The 20,110-nt window shown below is 41.3% G+C and overlaps 1 protein-coding gene across 2 annotated transcripts in view; it reads left to right on the top strand.

Annotated features, from left to right (window-relative positions):
• The window catches only part of PDE7B (phosphodiesterase 7B), a 154,475-nt gene extending 146,007 nt beyond the window's left edge, over positions 1-8,468 (top strand). For both annotated transcript variants that reach the window (XM_083368055.1, XM_083368056.1), the window contains 3 exons: positions 3,909-4,005; positions 4,719-4,799; positions 7,130-8,468. In XM_083368055.1, the coding sequence (XP_083224181.1) occupies positions 3,909-4,005; positions 4,719-4,799; positions 7,130-7,341 (390 nt within the window). In that variant the 3' untranslated portion in view covers positions 7,342-8,468. The remainder of the gene's footprint in view (positions 1-3,908; positions 4,006-4,718; positions 4,800-7,129) is intronic.
• Positions 8,469-20,110: the final 11,642 nt, after the last annotated feature.

A 20,110-nucleotide genomic window follows, 5' to 3' on the forward strand; every position in this document is an offset into this window, starting at 1 on the left:
GACCGGCAAACAGCTCTCCTTCAAGAAGGGTTCCTTCCCCTCAAGAATCCCTTCCTGACTTCAAGTTAGACAATTGTATTATTAGATTGCTAACACTGAGAAGGCCAACCTCTGGCCAACCTGAGGCAACCTGTGGGATCATGAGCAGAGCCTTCCCCAGCTGATTATGTGGCATAGATTGAGGTCAACATGTAAAAATTATGTATGCAGTTCTTTTAGGACCACCATTGTGCAGTTTTGATTACCTGCCCTTCTGAACATCTGAGCTGTCTAAAAGTAGCTTTTAGATAATTTTTTAGCTTTTTAAAATAATTTTCAGTAACACCCTAAATATAACACGTTGCAATAATACCCTTACTACAGTAGGCCTCATTGAAGTTAGGCTATCTCAATTTTGGTATAATTATGAGATTTGGGACTGTAAATTCTCAAAAATCTGTTGTGTTAAAATTTGCAACTTGGTTACTTCCAGTAATGAAGCATCTTATTTGTGAAACGTTTGCTCAGCATCTCTAACAGTAGGCAGAATCCTCTCAGATAGCTATTTGGGGATGTTATGAAAAGAACAGACACCATTAGTAGTTTAATTTATTTTTGTGGTGCCTTTATTTCAGGGAGAGAAATGCAGTATTTTTTCCATTGCATTCAATCATACCTTGGTTGATCTTAAGCACCAGGCAACCAGACCGGTAGGCAAGGGATTTGATGTTTTGCCTCAAGCAAAATGTTTTGGGCCAGCAATGTGGCTATTTTACAAAAGTTGGCAATCCTATCTTTTTTTTCCTTTAACAGGAACCATTTCCTCTCATTTTGGTAGCAGTAGATGCCAACTCATTCCCAATATTTTGAAAATGTTAATTCAATTAGGGTAGCGGCTACATCTGGCTTGGTTGGCAGTAATACAGCCAAATCTGTTTGGACTTGAAAGGTCTTCAGGATCAGATTCCATCAACCATTCTTAGGATTATCTCCAAAATTTAGTTTGTATAGTGTGCTAAACCAAAGAAGCACGACTAGAAGATGTCTTCTATTTCCAGATAGATGTCAACTTAAAAAACACATATTCATTTAATTGTACTTTCAAATACAAAGTTAATTTGTAGTCTTCTCAATAGATTTACTAATGTTGAGAGAACAATAGTCATAAAGTACTCCCTGAAATCAAATATAATCCTGATAAAACATCCATATGAGGGGGTTTTTTTAAAAAAAGAAACCCATAATGTGGCTATGATCTTGGTTTGGAGTTTGTTTTGGAGGGGAGGCAAGAGAATAGACCAGGCGTAGGCAACCTTGGCTCTTTTTTTTATTAAAGAGTTTTACAAAAAAAGATTTTACAATACATCCCCAAAACCCACCCACCCCAAACGACCCCCCTTCCCCCCACTTCCCAGAGCTAAATACAGGGTTATAGTTATAATAATCATATTCTAACTAAAAATTATCCATAATATAAAATTAACCAAATTCATAATGTGCTTTAACTCCCATTTAACATAGATACATGCAAAGTACTAACACTAAAATTAATAACAATATCCCTCTAAAATCTACTCATAAGCTAAATGGAACTTTTTAGTCCCATATTTATTCTGAATATAATCTATCCATCTCCTCCAAACTGAAATATATCTTTCTTGTGAATGATCCTTCAAATAAGCAGAAATCTTAGACATTTCTGCAAGATTCGAAACTTTAAACACCCATTCTTCTATAGTAGGCAAACTATCCTTCTTCCAATATTGTCCCACCAGTAACCGTGCTGCTGTTATCAAATTCAACATCAAATTGGTTTCTTTAACATCACAATCTACAACAATGCCCAATAAAAACAATTGCGGAGAGAACTTTATCTTTCTCTTAAAAATCTTTTGAATGTTCCACCAAATTTTAACCCAAAAAGCTTTTATATTTCTGCAAGTCTACCACATATGAAAATAGGTGGCTTCTAAACTACCACATCTCCAACATTTAGACTGTAAGTTAGGATACATGTTAGACAACTTTTTGGGATCCAGATGCCATCTATAAAACATTTTATAAAAATTTTCTCTTAAAGCAACCTTGGCTCTTTTATGACTCGTGGACTTCAACTCCCAGAATTCCTGAGCCAGCTGGCTCAGGAATTCTGGGAGTTGAAGTCCACAAGTCATAAAAGAGCCAAGGTTGCCTACCCCTGGAATAGACCATTGTGCAAAATGGTATGGCATTATTGGAGCCCGTGAAGGTTTGAGCAATCTAACCAAGTTCCTATTGAGGTTTTCCATCCTATGCCCTTCCTTTGGTCAAGATAGTATTTCATATATTTATAGTGTAATCACATTTTCATGAGAGTATCCAGAATAGTTAACAAAGAAAAAAAATCACACAAACACAATATTAAAAACTAAAAACATAAATTAAGATCAATATGTTAATTAATACATAAATAATTATTACAACTCTGGCATAGATATGCTTCTTTACTGCATGTTTCCTAAATGCTGAGAAAGTAGGTGTTACAGATCACTGTTTGCTTCCCATTTGTTGAGGAACCTTGGTGCGCAGTGGTTAGAGTGCAGAATTGCAGGCTAACTGTGCCCACAGTCTGGAGTTCAACCCTGACAGGTTGACTCAGCCTCCTTCTGAGGTTGGTAAAATGAGAACCCAGATTGTTCGGGGCAATATGCTGACATTTGTATACCACTTAGAGCAGGGGTAGGCAACCTTGGCTCTTTTATGACTCGTGGACTTCAACTCCCAGAATTCCTGAGCCAGCCATACTGGCTCAGGTCAGCCCTCGTCTCTTAACCAAGTCTCTTTCACAAACTTTGCTGTTGAGAGAATTACTAGTAAATTAAATGAAATTCAGTGGAATAAGCAAAATTAACTGATCTGATCTTCTTTACTTCCTCTTTTACTGCTTCGGGTGTCGAGAAAAATACAGAGTTTTGATTCTTATGGTGGCCTCAACCATTGTTAATTGATGTAAATTGATTTGATAATAGTTGCATATAACTAAGTAAAATATTTAAAAATGATTTATATTAGTGCTAAGATATCTCTGCAGCAAAAATCCAGCATCCAGACTATACGTTTTTCCAGGGTGTCATTCCATTTCCTCCCCTCGCAACTGGTAATTGGAATTATGCCCCTAAAGAATACTCAAATCTGATTGTGCTGGGTTTTTTTTGGATCCCTTCTTCTACCTGATCTTATTTCTTAATAATATACAGAACGTGGAGTTTTCTCAAGCTACGTTAAAAAGGTTAATTTGCTATTAGTATGTAGAATGTTAGGGACGCAGTGGCTCGGTGGGTTAGGATGCTGAGCTTGTCTATCAGAAGGTCGGCAGTTTGGCAGGTCGAATCCCGAGTGCCGCATAACAGAGTGAGCACCTGTTACTCGTCCCAGCTTCTGCCAACCTAGCAGTTTGAAAGCACATAAAAATGCAAGTAGAAAAATAGGGACCACTACGGTGGGAAGGTAACAGCATTCCATGCTCCTTTGGCATCTAGTCATGCCAGCCACATGACCACGGAGACGTCCTCGGACAAGCGCTAGCTCTTTGGCTTTGAAACGGAGATGAGCACCGGCCCCTAGAGTCAGAAACGACTAGCACACATGTGTGGGGGAACCTTTACCTTTTTATGTAGAATGTTGTGCAACATCAAGGTATATTTGCATTTATCAAATGTACAGGTTTACAGTGTTATAGTTATAACTGTAAAGGGATGATACTTCAGTATCTATTGATTTTATGCTTTAATTTTTATTAGTCTTTTTCATTTTGATTGTTTGATATTATGGAATAATTCCCCCTCTGAGTGTCTTTTGTGGTACAACATAAACCTTGCAACGCCCAATAAATTTTGAAGACCTCCAAGTATTATATGTCTTACTGCATCATGGACGTCTTTTATTTTCAGATTGCACTTAAGTGCGCAGATATTTGCAATCCTTGCCGGCTCTGGGAGCTGAGCAAACAGTGGAGTGAGCGAGTTTGTGAGGAATTCTACAGGCAAGGTCAGCAATCTGATATATTTTAACCTTGGCTCTGTGTTTCTGAATCATAATTTTAATATGAAGTGGCAGTGACTAGTCATCTTATTTGAAGTTGCTAAAAAAAATCCAGGGAAAATGCAATTAAAGGCATTAAATAAATGCCTTTTTTAAAAAAAGAGAAAGTGATTAATACCACCATAGCCATTTAATTGCCTTGATTAACCTTGAACAGTAGTGTTCACTAGTCTTTTTAATAATAACATAAGATGATGAATAAGGACTAGGGTTCTCCAAACTTGGCAACTTTAAGACTGTGGACTTTAACGACCAGAATTGCCCACAATGGGTTAAGAGTCTGACTTGGCCTACATGTAGAACTCTCAACATTTTGCCTTCCCCTCACCATTACACCCCAAATTTACAGAAAACCCACACACAAAGATCAATGTTTTGATTTACACCACCCACTGGAGCACAAAATGGGAGAATCCTACACCACAGAGCCACGGGCCTGCCCACCAGCAAAGAAGGAAAAGAAATGAAACACATCAAGGAAGCTCTCAGAACATGTGACTATCCCAAGTGGGCTTTCATCAAATCTCAAAAAAGACCTAGCAGGAGCTAGGTTTTCTCTTAGCTAAGTCTTCTCTTAGCCTTGCATGATTTGGTAACAGAGATGTGCTCTACACACAAAAACATTTATGGTGTCCGAAATTAATCATCCTTTCTAATAGGTGATCTGGAGCAGAAATTTGACTTGGAAATAAGTCCTCTTTGTAATCAGAAGAAAGACACAATACCTAGTATACAAATTGGTGAGTATACTATATATCATTAGCCTGACCTTCTAGTAGGTACCATAATTTTTCCACTCCAGGAAAAACTACTTGGCAGTCAAATAAAATAATTTTCATAATCCTTTGGGATACAAAGCTAAACTGCTTGTGCGTTTTGCTCCATTTTACAACCTTTCTGGCCACAGTTGTTATGTGAATCACTGCAGTTGTTAAGTTAGTAACATAGTTGTTAAGTGAATCTGGCTTCCCCATTGACTTTGTCAGAAAGTCACAAAAAGTGTGACTCCGGAACACTGCAATTGTCATAAATATGAGTCCATTGCCAAGCGGCTGAATTTTGATCATGTGACCATGGACCGTCATCAGCGTGGAAAGAAAGATCATAAGTCACTTATTTCAGTGCCATTGTAACTTTGAACAATCACTAAACGAATGGTTGTAATTCAAGGACTACTTGTGTTTAAGTTGAAAACTTAAGATCAAAATCAAAGCTGTGGCTTGGGGGCGGTTTTTTCAGTGCCATTGTAACTTCAAACAGTCACTAAGCGAACTGTTGTAAGTCGAGGACTACCTGTCTTCATCACTTTTTTCCTTTTTTTTGGTCATCAAGTTTTTGACACCTTGCTAGGCGACTGGTGGTACTCAGATGTTGCCATATCCTAAAAGTGGTACAATGGGTGAAAAGGTTGAAAAGCCCTGAAATAAACGACAATTTTCTCTGCAGCAGTTATGCAGTAATTACCATCTCTGTCCTCCCAAATTACACATTGTGGTTCTTTTCTTCCCATAAACAAGCCTTTTAATAAATCACCAAATTACCAATTTATTTTCGTCCATTTTCATAAAAAGCCTAGAAGAGTTTCCAGTCTTTTAGAAAAGTAGTTATTGTTCCCTCCTTTATCAAACAAGTCATTTTAGCCATTTCTTCAAGCTATGCCATCTTCACGATCATTTCTCCATTTTGGGTATTTCTGTAGTCTTCCATCTTTACATTTGGTATCATTTTAATTAGGTGTAAAGTAGCCATAAGACTTCCTGAATTAGTAAATAAGCTCTTTTGACAAGAGTGATAGTGAATAATAATAATAACATGCCATTTCCAGCCTAAACATCTGGCTGACTGTACATCAAACTATAATAATAATGTCTCTCAATGGCTCCGGGCAGCTTACAATAAACAAATTACAATGAAATCAAAAAATAAAGAATAAAGAATAGCCAGCACAAGGAACCAGAGAGTCCCACCCTCATTCATCGAAGGCCTAGGTCAGGGGTAGGCAACCTTGGCTCTTTTATGACTCGTGGACTTCAACTCCCAGAATTCCTAAGCCAGCCATGCTGAAGGGAAAGAGAGAGGTTTCCGAGCTGAGCCATGCCAGCTCAGGAATTCTGGGAGTTGAAGTCCACGAGTCATAAAAGAGCCCAGGTTGCCTACCCCTGGCCTAGGTGAAGAGCCAGACTTTTATGGGTTTTCTAAACAATAGCAGACTGGGAGCCATCCAGATCTTGTGGGAACTTTATTTCAGAGGGTAGACACATCTGAAAAGGAGCATTTTTTTGCTCCTGAAAGATGACATTGTTTAAACGAAGGAACTCAGAGTGCCCCAACTCTGCAGGATCAAATTGGCCAGGAAGATGTTCAACCAGAATAGAACTAGAAGGGACCTTGGTGGTCTTCTAGTCCAGCCCCCTGCTCAAGCAGGAGACCCTACAGTATACCATTTTGGACAAGAGGTTGTCCAGTCTCTTCTTAAAAACCTCCAGTGATGAAGCAGCCACAACTTCTGAAGGCAAGCTGTTCCCTTGGATGATGGTTAATGTTCCATTGCTTATGGGAGATAGTCGGTCCCTCAAATAACCAGGTGCTATCCCACCAGATCAGATCAAATAGCATTATATTCCAGCAGGCCTAGAACAATGCGAAGGCAAAAATTTGTTATTCATAAAAAAGCAAAATAATTTTATAGTAATTTAAATAAAATTTGTTGTTGTTAGTTGCGAAGTCGTGTCCGACCCATGGACAACGTTCCTCCAGGCCTTCCTGTCCTCTACCATCTTCTGGAGTCCCTTTAAGCTCACACCTACTGCTTCAGTGACTCCATCCAGCCACCTCATTCTCTGTCGTCCCCTTCTTCTATTGCCCTCAATCTTTCCCAGCATTAGGCTCTTCTCCAGCGAGTCCTCCCTTCTCATTAGGTGCCGAAAGTACCTAATTAAGTACGCCCAAATAATGCGATCCTGAAGCTGTGCTAGATGCCTTTTTCAGAGTAGAATGTTGGCTTAGCAGAAAAAGGGTATTTAGTGATCAACTAAACTGCTGGTGTAACTTGCCTTATGTTTTTCTCCAGGCTTCATGACCTATATTGTGGAGCCACTTTTTGAAGAATGGGCCAACTTTACTGGGAACACTCGTTTATCTGAAAACATGCTGAACCATCTGAGAAGAAACAAGACCAAGTGGAAGAGATTGCTTCCTAGGCAACATGGCATCACCATTGACCACTCACTTCAAATGACTGAAAATGAAGAGCAGACTTTCAATGAAGGAGAAACCCCATAGAGGTGGCACAGCAACAAAATCCCACAGGTCTATTGGCCCGTCACTAACAAGACAGAAAATTAATTAAGCAGGGGGAAAACTGAACCTGAAGGAACCTCCTAACGGAAAACTTACATTATTTGTAAGTTTCTATTCTGAAGTGCTACCAAATCTCCCTTCTTCATCTTAATATCCGAAGCCATTCGTCACCTCTGATCACAAGCTTGAGTAGGATAATGAAGCTGGACTGATAAGCAGGAACCAACAAATGGGAGTAATGGAGGACACAGGAAAGACCAGTGCATTTTGGGTTATCAGTTGTATTAACTTTGGGTGATATTAAGACAGGTGTTGAACAAAGGCTTGGAATAATGTACAGTCATTTGGCAGCTGGGCTGCACATTAAAACTCATCACCAGCATCATCTGAACTCAGAAGACCTTTGGCCACACAGAGAGGAGTTTTAACTGACTAATGTCTTTTATAATTTTTTGTATTCGATGCACTGGAAAAGGCATTTAAAGAACCTCGAAGTAAGGTTATTCTGTGTACACGACATTTTTTTTCATAGTGGTACCCATTGGTCATTTTAAGCCACTTTAGATAAAAGACTGACATTCTCACCGCAAGAACAATATTTCCTCTCAAATCAAAAGGGAAGAGTTGTACAGTTTAAATGTTCCCAGATGTCTCTTTTGATGGCTGTATCTGTGGCCTGTTTATATTCGCAAAATACAAGTATCATGGGAAAGCTGTATAAGCAATGGCACTGTGAACAAAATACTGTTAGTTTTAGTATATGTAAATACTATTAATATACTTCCGTTTGTTTGCAGATAAAGGCCTTTAAGTTCCAGCATACAGTACTTAACTTTCTGATGGCTACTGAAAGTCTTATCATTTAAGTGTGGCCTGTTTTCATTTGCCCAGCCAAGGATTACATGGTCAATATCTGCTGGATGTTTTTGTTTGTTTGTTCATTTTTGTTTGTTTGCAGTTTTGATTTGCATTCATTCGTGGGCATGAGTTCCAGTAATTAATGAAAATGCAATTCAGCACAATTTTTGTCATTTTTTTTTAAAAAAAAACTTCAATGGGTAAATCTACAAACTTTGTTTGATGTAAAAATGCTAATGCCAAACTGACCAAATGAAATTGGACCTTGAAGTAGCCAAGGATTGCATCATACCAAGGAATTTTATTAAACGTCTCCAAGTTTATTATATATGTTGAAAGATATCCACAGGAATTTCTACTAAAAATGTAAAAAATAATGGCTGAGCCATAACCCTACACAGTTTTACTTAGAATTATATTTGCCCCCAAAGGGTGTCCAGTTCTTTTTGTCATAAACTGAGGGACGCTATCCATTAAGGCCAGAATAGGCAATCTTGGACTCTACAGTGATCTGGCCGATGCCTCTTACAGTCTCTTGCCTATACCCAGCTTTATTATGAAAAGTGAAGCTCAAAGCATAATTCATCCCTGCATTAGTGACTTACTTTGAGGTTCAGGATATCTTTCGAAACCAAACAGTGCTACAAATCAAAATTTGCAGAAACATGCTATTAACGCCTGTAAATCGTTAAAAGAATGTTTAAGTTTTTCAGGGATTTTTGACTTTGCTTGTTGATTAGGTTTATAGTCAGTCTGTCTATCAGAATGGTACACAAGGCAGCCCTCAATATATGGACACATTTAAGATGTAATAAAAAAATAAAAAGTCAGTTAAATCCTTTAAAGTTAAAGCCTATTTCCGCAACTTACAGTACTTTTAATAGACTGACAAGTCAACTTAAAGGCCAAAAGACTGTCTTAGGAATACCTTTGTGTGCCTATAGCAGAGGGGTGGGATTGGTAGTGGACAAACATCAAAGATGGACTGTAATGTAGTGGGTCTGACGCAAGGAAGAGACGCCAGCTGGAGTACGTGTTCAGCTCTTTATTGGGGGGGTAGCGTACTGCCAGAACAAGGGCTATCTGGCCTCCTTAAATACCCAGCCAGATAGGCGACCAGCCAATGGGGTTGGCCCTAGGTTTCCCACCGAAACTAGGTTTCCTGCCAAAACCATCCAGGCCAACGCCCCCTGGTGGCTGTTGCTATACAGATGACTTGGATACATAACACCCCTCCCCCCTTAGAGAAGAACCACATTACCACTGTATGCATGCACAACTATATACAATGTGCCGATACCCATTCAACTGCTGAAAGGTCACTTGTACACATAGTCCGCTAAATAGGCAGGTGTTCTGTGGGGCCTGGTGGACCGTCTGGGTGTGGATTGGCCCTGGACTTGGACAGCGGGCTCGTGAAGCCTCTGTGCTGGGTTGAGCAGAGCTGCTTGCAGGAGGCCCTCCTCCTCTGGTTCCGGTTCTGAGTTGTTTCTGGTTGGGCTGACCTCCCCTGGGGTGTGGCTCTCCTGTTGGGCGTATGTGGTGCACTCAGGAACCCTTCCTCTGAGCTGGTCGATGTGTCGCCTTATGTGTCTGTCCCCCTCAACCACTGTCCCCGGAATCCATGGATGCCCTGCCCCGTAGTTCCTTGCCCAGAATAGGTCCCCCACGTTGAGAACCCTGTGTGTTGATGATGATGATGGTGGTGGTGGCCTATCCGTCTCTGCTGCTACTCGGCCCGGGTGTAAACGGTCCAGCTTGGTGATGAGACGCCATCCCCATTGAAGTTCTGCTGGGCTCTTTCCGGTAGCAACGCATGGTGTAGTGTGTTGGGCAAGTAGAAATTTCGCCAGTCTGTGATGCCAGTCCCCACTGATGATGCGCCGGAGTGCGTCCTTGGTCATCCTTACCATCCGTTCAGCTTGCCCGTTAGTCGATGGATGAAAGGGCGCGGAGGTAGCATGCCTAATCCAATTCGCCTTCAAGAACGCCTGGAAATCAGTAGGGATAAACTGAGGCCCGTTATCAGACACAATTACGTCGGGGAGACCGTGTGTGGCAAAGAGGGCTCTGAGCACCTGGATTGTCCTTGCTGAGGTCATGTTGGGGACAGGGACTACCTCCAACCACTTTGAGTGGCTGTCCACTACCACTAAGAACAGTTGGCCCTAGAACAGTCCCACATAGTCGATGTGAATGCGGGACCAGGGTGTGTGTGTGGCTTCCCACCTGTGCACTGGGGCGTGAGGCATCTCTGGCCTGGATCTCTGGCATGTATAACAGGCCTTAACCCGTTCCTCAATGTCCTTGTCCAGCCCTGGCTACCAGAGGTAGCTTCTGGCCAGTGCCTTCATCCTGACCACCCCCGGATGTCCCTCGTGTAAGGATTCCAATACCCTGCCCCTGACTGCGGTGGGAATGATGACCCTGCTTCCCCAAAGGAGACAACCCCGGTGCGTGGAGAGCTCGTGTCGCCTGGTGAAATAGGCCTGGAAATCAGGCCCCGGAGACTTGTCCTGCCACCCCATGCAAACCCATAAGAGTACCCTGCTCATGATGTTGTCAGCAGCTGTGCTGGTTGCAATGTCCTTGACATGTACTGGGCATTCTGATAGTTCCTGCAGGGCTAGGATTTGTGTTGCTGGTGCTGGATCTGGCTCAGTGGTGTCTATGGGTAACCTACTTAGGCCGTCTGCGTGGCCCATCTCCTTCCCTGGCTTGTGCACCAGCTTGCAATTGTAGGCTGCAAGGAAGATGGACCACTGGAGCATTCTGGGGGACAGTATTTGGGTGGTCTGCTTGTCCATGGTGAATAGGCCTAGCAGGGGCTTGTGGTCTGTGTAGACATTGAACTCCCTGCCATACAGATAATCATGGAACTTCTTGATTCCGGCCACGATTGCCAGGGCTTCCCTGTCAATTTGGGCGTAGTTCCTCTCTGCTCCAGACAGCGTCCTGGAATAGTAGGCTATGGGGATTTGAGCCCCAATAGGCTCGAGGTGACTGAGTACTGTGCCCACACCATAAGGGGATGCATCACATGCGACGCATATGGGCTTTGTCTTGATGAAGTGGGTTACTGTGGACTTATTCGACAGTAGTGCTTTTAAAGCCCTGAAGCTTTGGTCATGGACGGAAGTCCAGACCCATGCTGCCTGCTTGTCCAGTAACCTGTGAAGTGGCTCTGCAATGGCTGCCTTGTGTGGAAGGAATGCATGATAGAAGTTAAGCAGGCCCAGGAATGCCTGTAGCTCCGCCTTGTTCTTGGGTGTGGGTGCCAGTTTGATCACCCTCACCTTGGACTCTGTGGGGTGGATTCTCTTGGCATCTACCCTGAATCCCAGAAATTCTGTGGACTGGACCCCTATGCTGCACTTCTCCCTCTTCAATTTGAGCCCAGCAGTGCACAGCCTGGTTAGTACCTTCCTCAGCCTACCTGCCAGTTCCTCCATTGATGCTCCTACGATCAGGATGTCATCAAAATAGGAACAAACCCCCGGGATGCCCCTGAGCGTCTTCTCCATGATCTCCTGGAAAATGCCAGGAGCTACGCTGATCCCAAACTGCAGCCTATTCACCCTGAATGCTCCCCTGTGAGTCACTATCGTCTGGGCATCAGCCGTTGCCCGGGTAACCGTGAGTTGCTGGTACGCCTGTGCAAGATCGAGCCTTGCAAATATGGCGCCGCCTTGGAGGGAAACGAGAACATGGCTGACCGTGGGGACTGGGTAAGCGTGCGGGTTTAGGGCGCGGTTCACCGAGCATTTGTAGTCGGCACAGATACTTACCTCCCCGTTGGGTTTGAGTGGAGTGACTATCGGGGTATCCCATTCCCCCCCATCTATGGGCTCTAAGATTCCCTGGGCCACCAGCTTATCCAGTTCGCACTCGATCTTGTGCTTGAGTGCGAAGGGAACTCGCCGCAGCCTGACCCTAAGGGGGGAACGTTCAGGTTTAGTTTGAATGAGATGGGTTTGACACCCGATGTACACCCTCAAACACTGCTCTTTTATGGCGGTGGCTGGCGGTCGCGTTGGGAGGAAGGGAAGATTCCTCCTTCCTTCAGCGTGCGGTGCGCTCCCCAAGTGACTTCAGCTCCTTGTCGGCAGCAGATCCCACCTTCGTCGCCACTGTAATGTAGTGGGTCCGACGCAAGGAAGAGACACCAGCTGGAGTACATGTTCAGCTCTTTATTGGGGGGGTAGCGTACTGCCAGAACAAGGGCTACCTGGCCTCCTTAAATACCCAGCCAGGTAGGCAACCAGCCAATGGGGTTGGCCCTAGGTTTCCTGCTGAAACTAGGTTTCCCGCCAAAACCGTCCAGGCCAACGCCCCCTGGTGGCTGTTGCTATGCAGATGACTTGGATACATAACATGGACCTGATTTTATTCAATAGAACTGAAGATGACTTTGGATAGGTCAGTTCTCCTGCTTATTATCAGTCCACATGTTATTATGTGCATATCCAACAAAATGCACACGGGCTACTTCTAAAAAAGCAAATGCATTCTCCAAATTAACATATGCAAAACAGTATATGCATTGTTTAGTAGTATGTTATTCTCCCCCAACAAAATCATGGTATTTCGATTCATTATAGTTTACACATCATTTTTATGTTATTGCTGATTACGTGGAGATCATTTTCAGAGAATACAAAAACACTACAAAGAAGGGGGATTTCTTGATAAATTAACTTCAAATGGGAAAGCAACTGAGCCCAGCTTTCCTTATGCATCCATGAGCAGAAGTGGCATTAACACTGGCATATTTTAACGCTGTTTTGAATTAAAGAGAAACAATACCAATCATGATGAAATATCATATAAAGTTGGAATAGAATGCAAAAAAAGATAATTGCACAGTAAGGCAAATAAAAGTCTAAGTTAAATGTTTGCAAGTCGAAGAACAAATTTCCATTTGGATATTATATTGTAAAGCTATTAGTCCCTCTTACTTGCTAGCACAAAACTCATTTCAGCAGTAACACTACACCCGGAAGTCATAAAAGAGCAGTGTTTGAGGGTGTACATCGGGTGTCAAACTCAATTTCATTGAGGGCCGCATCAGCATTGCGGTTGCCCTCAGGGGGCCGGGTGGGTGTGGCCTGGGTGGGCGTGGCCTTCTGGGTGGGCGTGGCTAGAGTGCATATGGCCTACTGGGTGGGCATGGCCAGCTCTACATTGTTCGCATAAAGGGTGCCTATGGGGGCCTGGGCAGGAGTGGGACAGATCTGAGGGTCTCTGGCAGAAGGAGGGTCTCTGGGGCCAAGGGCCAAGGCAGTGGGGGCCGTTCCCTCACTGTTTCCAGGATGGCTTTGCAGGCTGCATGAAACCACTTTGCGGGCCGGATCAGGCCTTGTGTTTGACATGTCTGGTGTACATCTTTACTTTAAACATGGGGGGAGGTGGGATCCCCAGGAGTTGTTGAATTCTGTTGTCTTCCAGCCCCAGTCAGCATGAAAAATATCAGGAGACAACTAGAATGGCAGGCCAACCAAACCTATTATGCATCCTTGCCCAACAGAATCCTGACTGAGAGGTCCTTGGTATTCTCTGAACCTGGTTGTTTTCTTGCAGACATTTCATTACCCAAACTAAGAAAACAACCAAGCTCAGAGAGCCTTGGTGGAGCAGTGGGCAAATGCCTCCTTAAGTAACACCAGCTGCCTGCAATTAGTGCAGGTTCGCATCCCACCAGGCTCAAGGTTGACTCAGCCTTCCATCCTTCCGAGGTAGGTAAAATGAGGACCCAGATTGTTGGGGGCAATTAAGCTGACTTTGTAATAATGCCGCTTGGGTGTGTGTGTGAAAGCCCTAATAAGCAGGCATATACATAGAATGAAGGCTACTGCTAAGCACATTGGTTTGTGCTTAAATTGTAAGCCGCCCTGAGTCTTCGGAGAAGGGCGGGATATAAATGGGATTAAAATAAATAAATAATAAATAAATGAAGAACCCTGAGCTACAAATAGTCTCCTTTATTAGAATCCTGATTATTCTCAAACATTCTCTAATATCTAACTCTGAAATGTTTAAACTTCTATCACCTTAACAGTTTTCAAGCAACCTCCTTAAAACTAGTTCACAGGGCAATACGATGATTATCTGTTTTCATTCCTCAAGTTCCCAGCCATAGAAACAAGAAGGGCTCAGTTAAAAAGTTAATCTACTCTATGATATGATTGAAAAATATCTGTGAATGCAGCCACCACCTAGAAACGCTACCCTTGTATTTTTAAACATAATGTAGAAAGAAGTTGGTGGTCAAATTAGAAGATGTCAGAAAATGGTGAAGCGAAAAGAAATGTGTCAATTAGTCTTGAGCTGAACTGAGAATTTAGGTTGAAAAATACTTCCAATTGGTGGAAGCATTGATCAAACGATTTGGGAGCCTTCTAGAAAGGAGCTTTATATATGCAGGGACAGCAGGATTCACGTTGGCAAAACTGTAACAGAAATATTTAACATTATAGGGCAAAAATGAACTGATTGGATTCCAACAGTATTTTCATTCTTTTATTTATAATAGTATCTGTGTTTTTTCTGAAGATTTAACAAAAAAATTAAATACAAATTTGCTGAACAAAAACCAGTTAGCAAAGTTCTCAATATTTACTGTGACCATTTTCACATCATTCCATAATTGTTGTTCATCAGGCTGTTTTTATTTCAGGTGCCATCCCCTACCTACATTTTTCAAAGCTCTAGCCTTGATCTACTCAGCTAATACTTCCAATGCAAATGCAGGTTCTTAACACCAATCCCTCCAAGCTCAATATAAACGACTTTGAACTAAAGGCACAGCCTTCCAAGGAAGTTACAAAATAGCTCCAATGAGATAATGGGTTATATCCAGTGATGGGATTCAAATATGTGAACAACCAATTCTCTGTGTGGATGCCGCTTCCGGAAGTCTGTTCTGGGCCTGGGCAACAAAAAATTAGCTACCGGTTTTGCCGAAGTGGTGCGAACCAGCTGAATCCCACCACTGGTTATACCCGTACATACATTTCTCATATTTTATTCTGGCCTTGCATTATTATTTTTTTGTCACAGAATAATTATGACTTACAAACCTTCCAATTTGCATAGAAGTCCACATGTTGGGAGGGCTTCTAATTAAGAGAAGGTTGACTTTATGGAATAATTGTGAACAATTTTATACTGTTATGAAGGACTGTGAATTCCCTGTTCAACATGGATTTGAGCAGAGCCCATGATTAAAAATTCTGTGATTGCCACAAGCAGGGATACATCTAGGAGGGAAAGTGGCAGGAGAACACTTTGTTTTTGTTCTACTATAACCCTGAGCAGGAGAGTTGGACTAGAAGACCTCCAAGGTCTCTTCCAACTCTATATTATTATTATTATTATTACTACTATTATTATTATAGTTTGTTTTCTATTCACAAACATTTAATGAGAAAAAATGTTTAAATTGGATAAATATTCTCTGCCAGCATTTACCAAACAAAAAGATTTTTTTTTAATTCCATGTATATCCCGCCCTTCTCCGAAGACTCAGGGCGGCTTACAAGCTTAGCAGTAGCCTTCATTCTATGTATATGCCTGCTTATTAGGGCTTTCACACACACCCCAAGCGGCATTATTACAAAGTCAGCTTATTGCCCCCAACAATCTGGGTCCTCATTTTACCTACCTCGGAAGGATGGAAGGCTGAGTCAACCTTGAGCCTGGTGGGATGCGAACCTGCACTAATTGCAGGCAGCTGGTGTTACTTAAGGAGGCATTAGCCCACTGCTCCACCAAGTGCACGTCTGAGCAAACCAAAATCAATGACTCTTGACGTCAGTGGGATCAAGATTCAATTGCCATGGGTGTAAGTATTATCCATTAAACTGAAAGAACCCGGCTACACTTCGACCTAATGTAAGTTTCTTTTTCTAATATCTATTGAATAAGCCACATCCAGAACAGAGAATACAGATGAACAGTGAAAGTATGATATTTTTTTTGTCTCATAAACTGTGTGAATATTTTCCTAAATGCTTTTTCATCCTTTAAGAATTGGTACTTATGCATTATTTTGTTGCCATAGGCCAGGGGTAGGCAACCTTGGCTCTTTTATGACTCATGGACTTCAACTCAGGAATTCTGGGAGTTGAAGTCCATGAGTCATAAAAGAGCCAAGGTTGCCTACCCCTGCCATAGGCTGTAGAAATTAAGCAAGTGAGATAAATACTTTTCAGCATCATAGGAAGATACTTTCTTGGTCTATGGCAGACATGTCAAACACAAGGCCCGGGGGCCGGATCCGGTCCGCGAAGTGGTGTCATGTGGCCCATGTAGCCATCCTGGAAACAGTGAGGGAATGGCCCCCGCTGCCTTGGCCCTGGCCCAGAGAGCCTCCTTCTGCTAGAGACCCTCAGATCTGTCCCACTCCTGCCCAGGCCCCCATAGGCACCCTTGATGCAAACGATGTAGAGCTGGCCACGCCCACCCAGTAGGCCATATGCACTCTAGCCATGCCCACCCAGTAGGCCACACCCACCCTGGCCACGCCCACCTGGCCCTCTGAGGGCAACCGCAATGTTGATGCGGCCCTCAGTGAAATTGAGTTTGACACCCCTGGTCTATGGTATCAAAAAAATAAGCTTGGTAGCACTTTTTTTGGCTAACACTTTCTATTAAAATTTGCTACCAGGTACCTCCTGATTTTTTTTCCAGTATTCAGATACCTTCATCTACTTTGTGCATCTGGTGCTGTGTTGTGCTCAATGCTTTGTCATCTTTCGCTGTGAGTTCTGCTTGCTGTCTCATGGCTTTACAATGAAACTTGTAAGCAAATCTGGAAAAGATGCCTTTTGGAATGAATTGAAGGAATGCATGACTGTTTTTCTACTGGAACCACCCAGCATAGACTTCAAGAACAATCTTGCTCCTACTTCAGCCTTAAATTAGATAGTCTGCAACTTACAACCACAACCGAGCCCAAAATTTTGCTAAGTGTAACATTTGTTAAATGAGTTTTGCCCCATTTGCCATAGTTGTTAAGTGAATCACTGCAGTTGTTAAATCAGTGACATGGTTGTTAAGTGAATCTGGCTTCCCCATTGACTTTGCTTGTCAGGAGATCACCAAAGCATCTGAATTCTGATCACATGATCCTGGGGATGCTGCAATGGTCGTGTGAGAAATGGTCATAAGTCACTTCTTTCAATGCTGCTGTAACTTTGAATGGTCACTAAATGAACTCTGATAAGTCAAGGACTACTTGTAATGATTTGGCAGTTTTAGTTTTGTTTCTGTGCAGTAAGTCACTGAGCCATGAATTAACCCGGTACTCCTCAGCTAGCTTGGCCTTTCTGTTCTCTTACGGCATCACCAAAGTTAAGCCTACATCACCAGCATCCACTATGAAGATGTGCCAAAGGGCAAGTTGTTAATGGAAAAATAACTCTTACCTTCTCAGTTCTTTTAAGGCAACCTTCTCTTTAAAAACTCTTTAAACCTCAGGGACCTTACATAAACATCTTCACACTCTTTGATGGACCAGCCAGCCAGTTTGGTTAAGGTGCTGGTCTAAGAAACCAGGAGTCTGTGACTTCTAGTCCTTCTTAGGCATGAAAGCCAGATGGGTGACTTTGAGCCATTTACTTTCTTTTTTTTTTAAATCCAATCCACCTTACAGAAATGTTACTATGGGGAAAATAGGAGGAGGAAGGAGTATTGTGTATGTTCACTGCTTTGAGTTACTCATAAAGTAATAAAGACGGGATAAAAATCTCATAACTAAATATATTATTAGAGGTGTGGACCTTAATGAAATGATGTGAGTGATCAACAGGTTCGCTCAAATCTTAACTTGGCCACCACTCGTGGTAAAACCTTATGTCCAAAAAGGTTTTACTGAGAGCAGATAAATTCAAATAGGGAAACAGAATATTTCCCAAAATAAGCAGCCCTAACACATGCTGGCAGACCAAAATATAATAAGAACCCTTAACCTTTATTTAAAAAACCAAGCTTCCAAGGGTTTCTCTTTCAATATACCTGGAAAATAAGGATATTGCTTCTTCCTGTCATGCAGTATTTTTTTAATCATTTCTAGCCTGTTTTCCATCAAATGCAATTTGAAACTGAGCTAAATTTGCAAAACTTATAGCTTCTTATGAGTGACTCATACCAAAATAATGAAATGAGGCTTTTCTCCCTTTAAAGGGGAGAGCTAATACTGGTAGCTGTTATCCAGAACTGAACGTAATTATTAGGTATATTTGCCTCTTACAAGCAGTTGCCCAATTTCACATAATTGGATTTAATGATTTTGTTATTTGGCCACAAACCCAAAACTGGTGCTTTAATTAATACTGCCAGATAAGTAAAAAGTACTTTTAAAAAAAAGTATAGTTAATAACATGTCATGATAACTTCCATTTTTTTACTCGGAGACTTTAATATTATTGTTGCAGTCTTTGGCCTAATGAACTTGTCCTTAATGCTTTCGAGTTTTTGACATTTCATTTAAAGAAAGTATAATAAAAGGAGTAAGTGGAAATTATGGAATGCTTTTGTACACATATAGAAAGGTTGATCACTGAATGCAATAAAAGTGGTCTACGATGGCCAGGCACGAGAATAAATCCAGTGCTTAGCAAATACTTCAAGACAGCAGAGCTGGATGGAGAAATTTTAAGTTAAGCAAATATTGATAAGAAAGTTAGTGGCTAATGTGAGGTCAGTTGCTACAACTGAATGTTTGTAAAAAAAAAAGAATGACATTTTTAAGAGCCTGTTCCTGCCCAATTGTTATATGGAAGGGGTGTGGGTATGTCAGGAGCTAGATAAACCTAAGCTTAATGGGCTTAAAAATACTGTATGTATGATAAAATAAGGATAGGATTGAGAATTGGTAAGCAATAAATGAAGATACATTGAATACAAAAATGGGTGACTAATATACAGTATTTTACAGTATATATATTAGCAAATTTCCTGCACACCTCTGTAGGCCTAGAAATTGGGGATAAAGTTTTCAGAAGGGGTCTCATTGAAGGACACAATTGTTTGCAGATAGTGTCTTACTGCCCTCTAGTGGTTATTTGCATGAGCTAGTGTATTTCTCGAAAAGTGCTACTTTATCTAAAAGGTGTCTAATGGAAATACTTCAAGTAAGTGATGCGAATGTATCCTGTATCCTGTTCACTGTGCATAATACGTTTAAGCCAAAAGCATACAAAATGTTATTCACAAAAACCATCAAAGCCAGAATCCAACAAAACAAAATTAAATTCTGAGTTTTAGATCACACCAGACATTTTCTGTTGTGTTCTGTTATTAAAATTTGAACCACAATGAATGTATACAAAACTACAATATGCAACTTGGAATGTCATCGTCTGAAAATCATTATGCAGGGAGAGAAAAAAATCAGTGAGACAACACATGCAACCATGCAGAAATAAGAACATGTTCAACTTATCCAATAAAATAATAATAATAATAATAATAATAATAATAATAATAATAATAATAATAATAATAATAATAATAATAATAATAATAATAATAATAATAGAATGTCTCTTCCTGAAAGAAAGAGCATTCACATTTTTCTATAGCTGGAAGAAAATGATCTGAAGATTTATGACGTTATCTGGAAAATAAGAAACTAGCCTACTAAGCAGAATAAATTTCTAAATCATACACTGTTTCAGAAGTTTTCTTCTAGAAAGGGTATAACCATTTGGCACAGCCCTTTTTTTAATAAAAAAGCTACATGCAAGCCACTTTAAATTAAATTAAAAACTGAACTACTAAGGAAGGCGCCTAAACATATTAGTTTAGTGCCGATTAAATTGTAGCATATTATTTAGTAATAACCTGACATCAATGTTGAAACATCCCAATGCAAATTACAAACAATTGC

This window comes from Vipera ursinii (genome assembly GCF_947247035.1).
Source record: "Vipera ursinii genome assembly, chromosome: 1".
Taxonomy (NCBI): Eukaryota; Metazoa; Chordata; class Lepidosauria; order Squamata; family Viperidae; genus Vipera; species Vipera ursinii.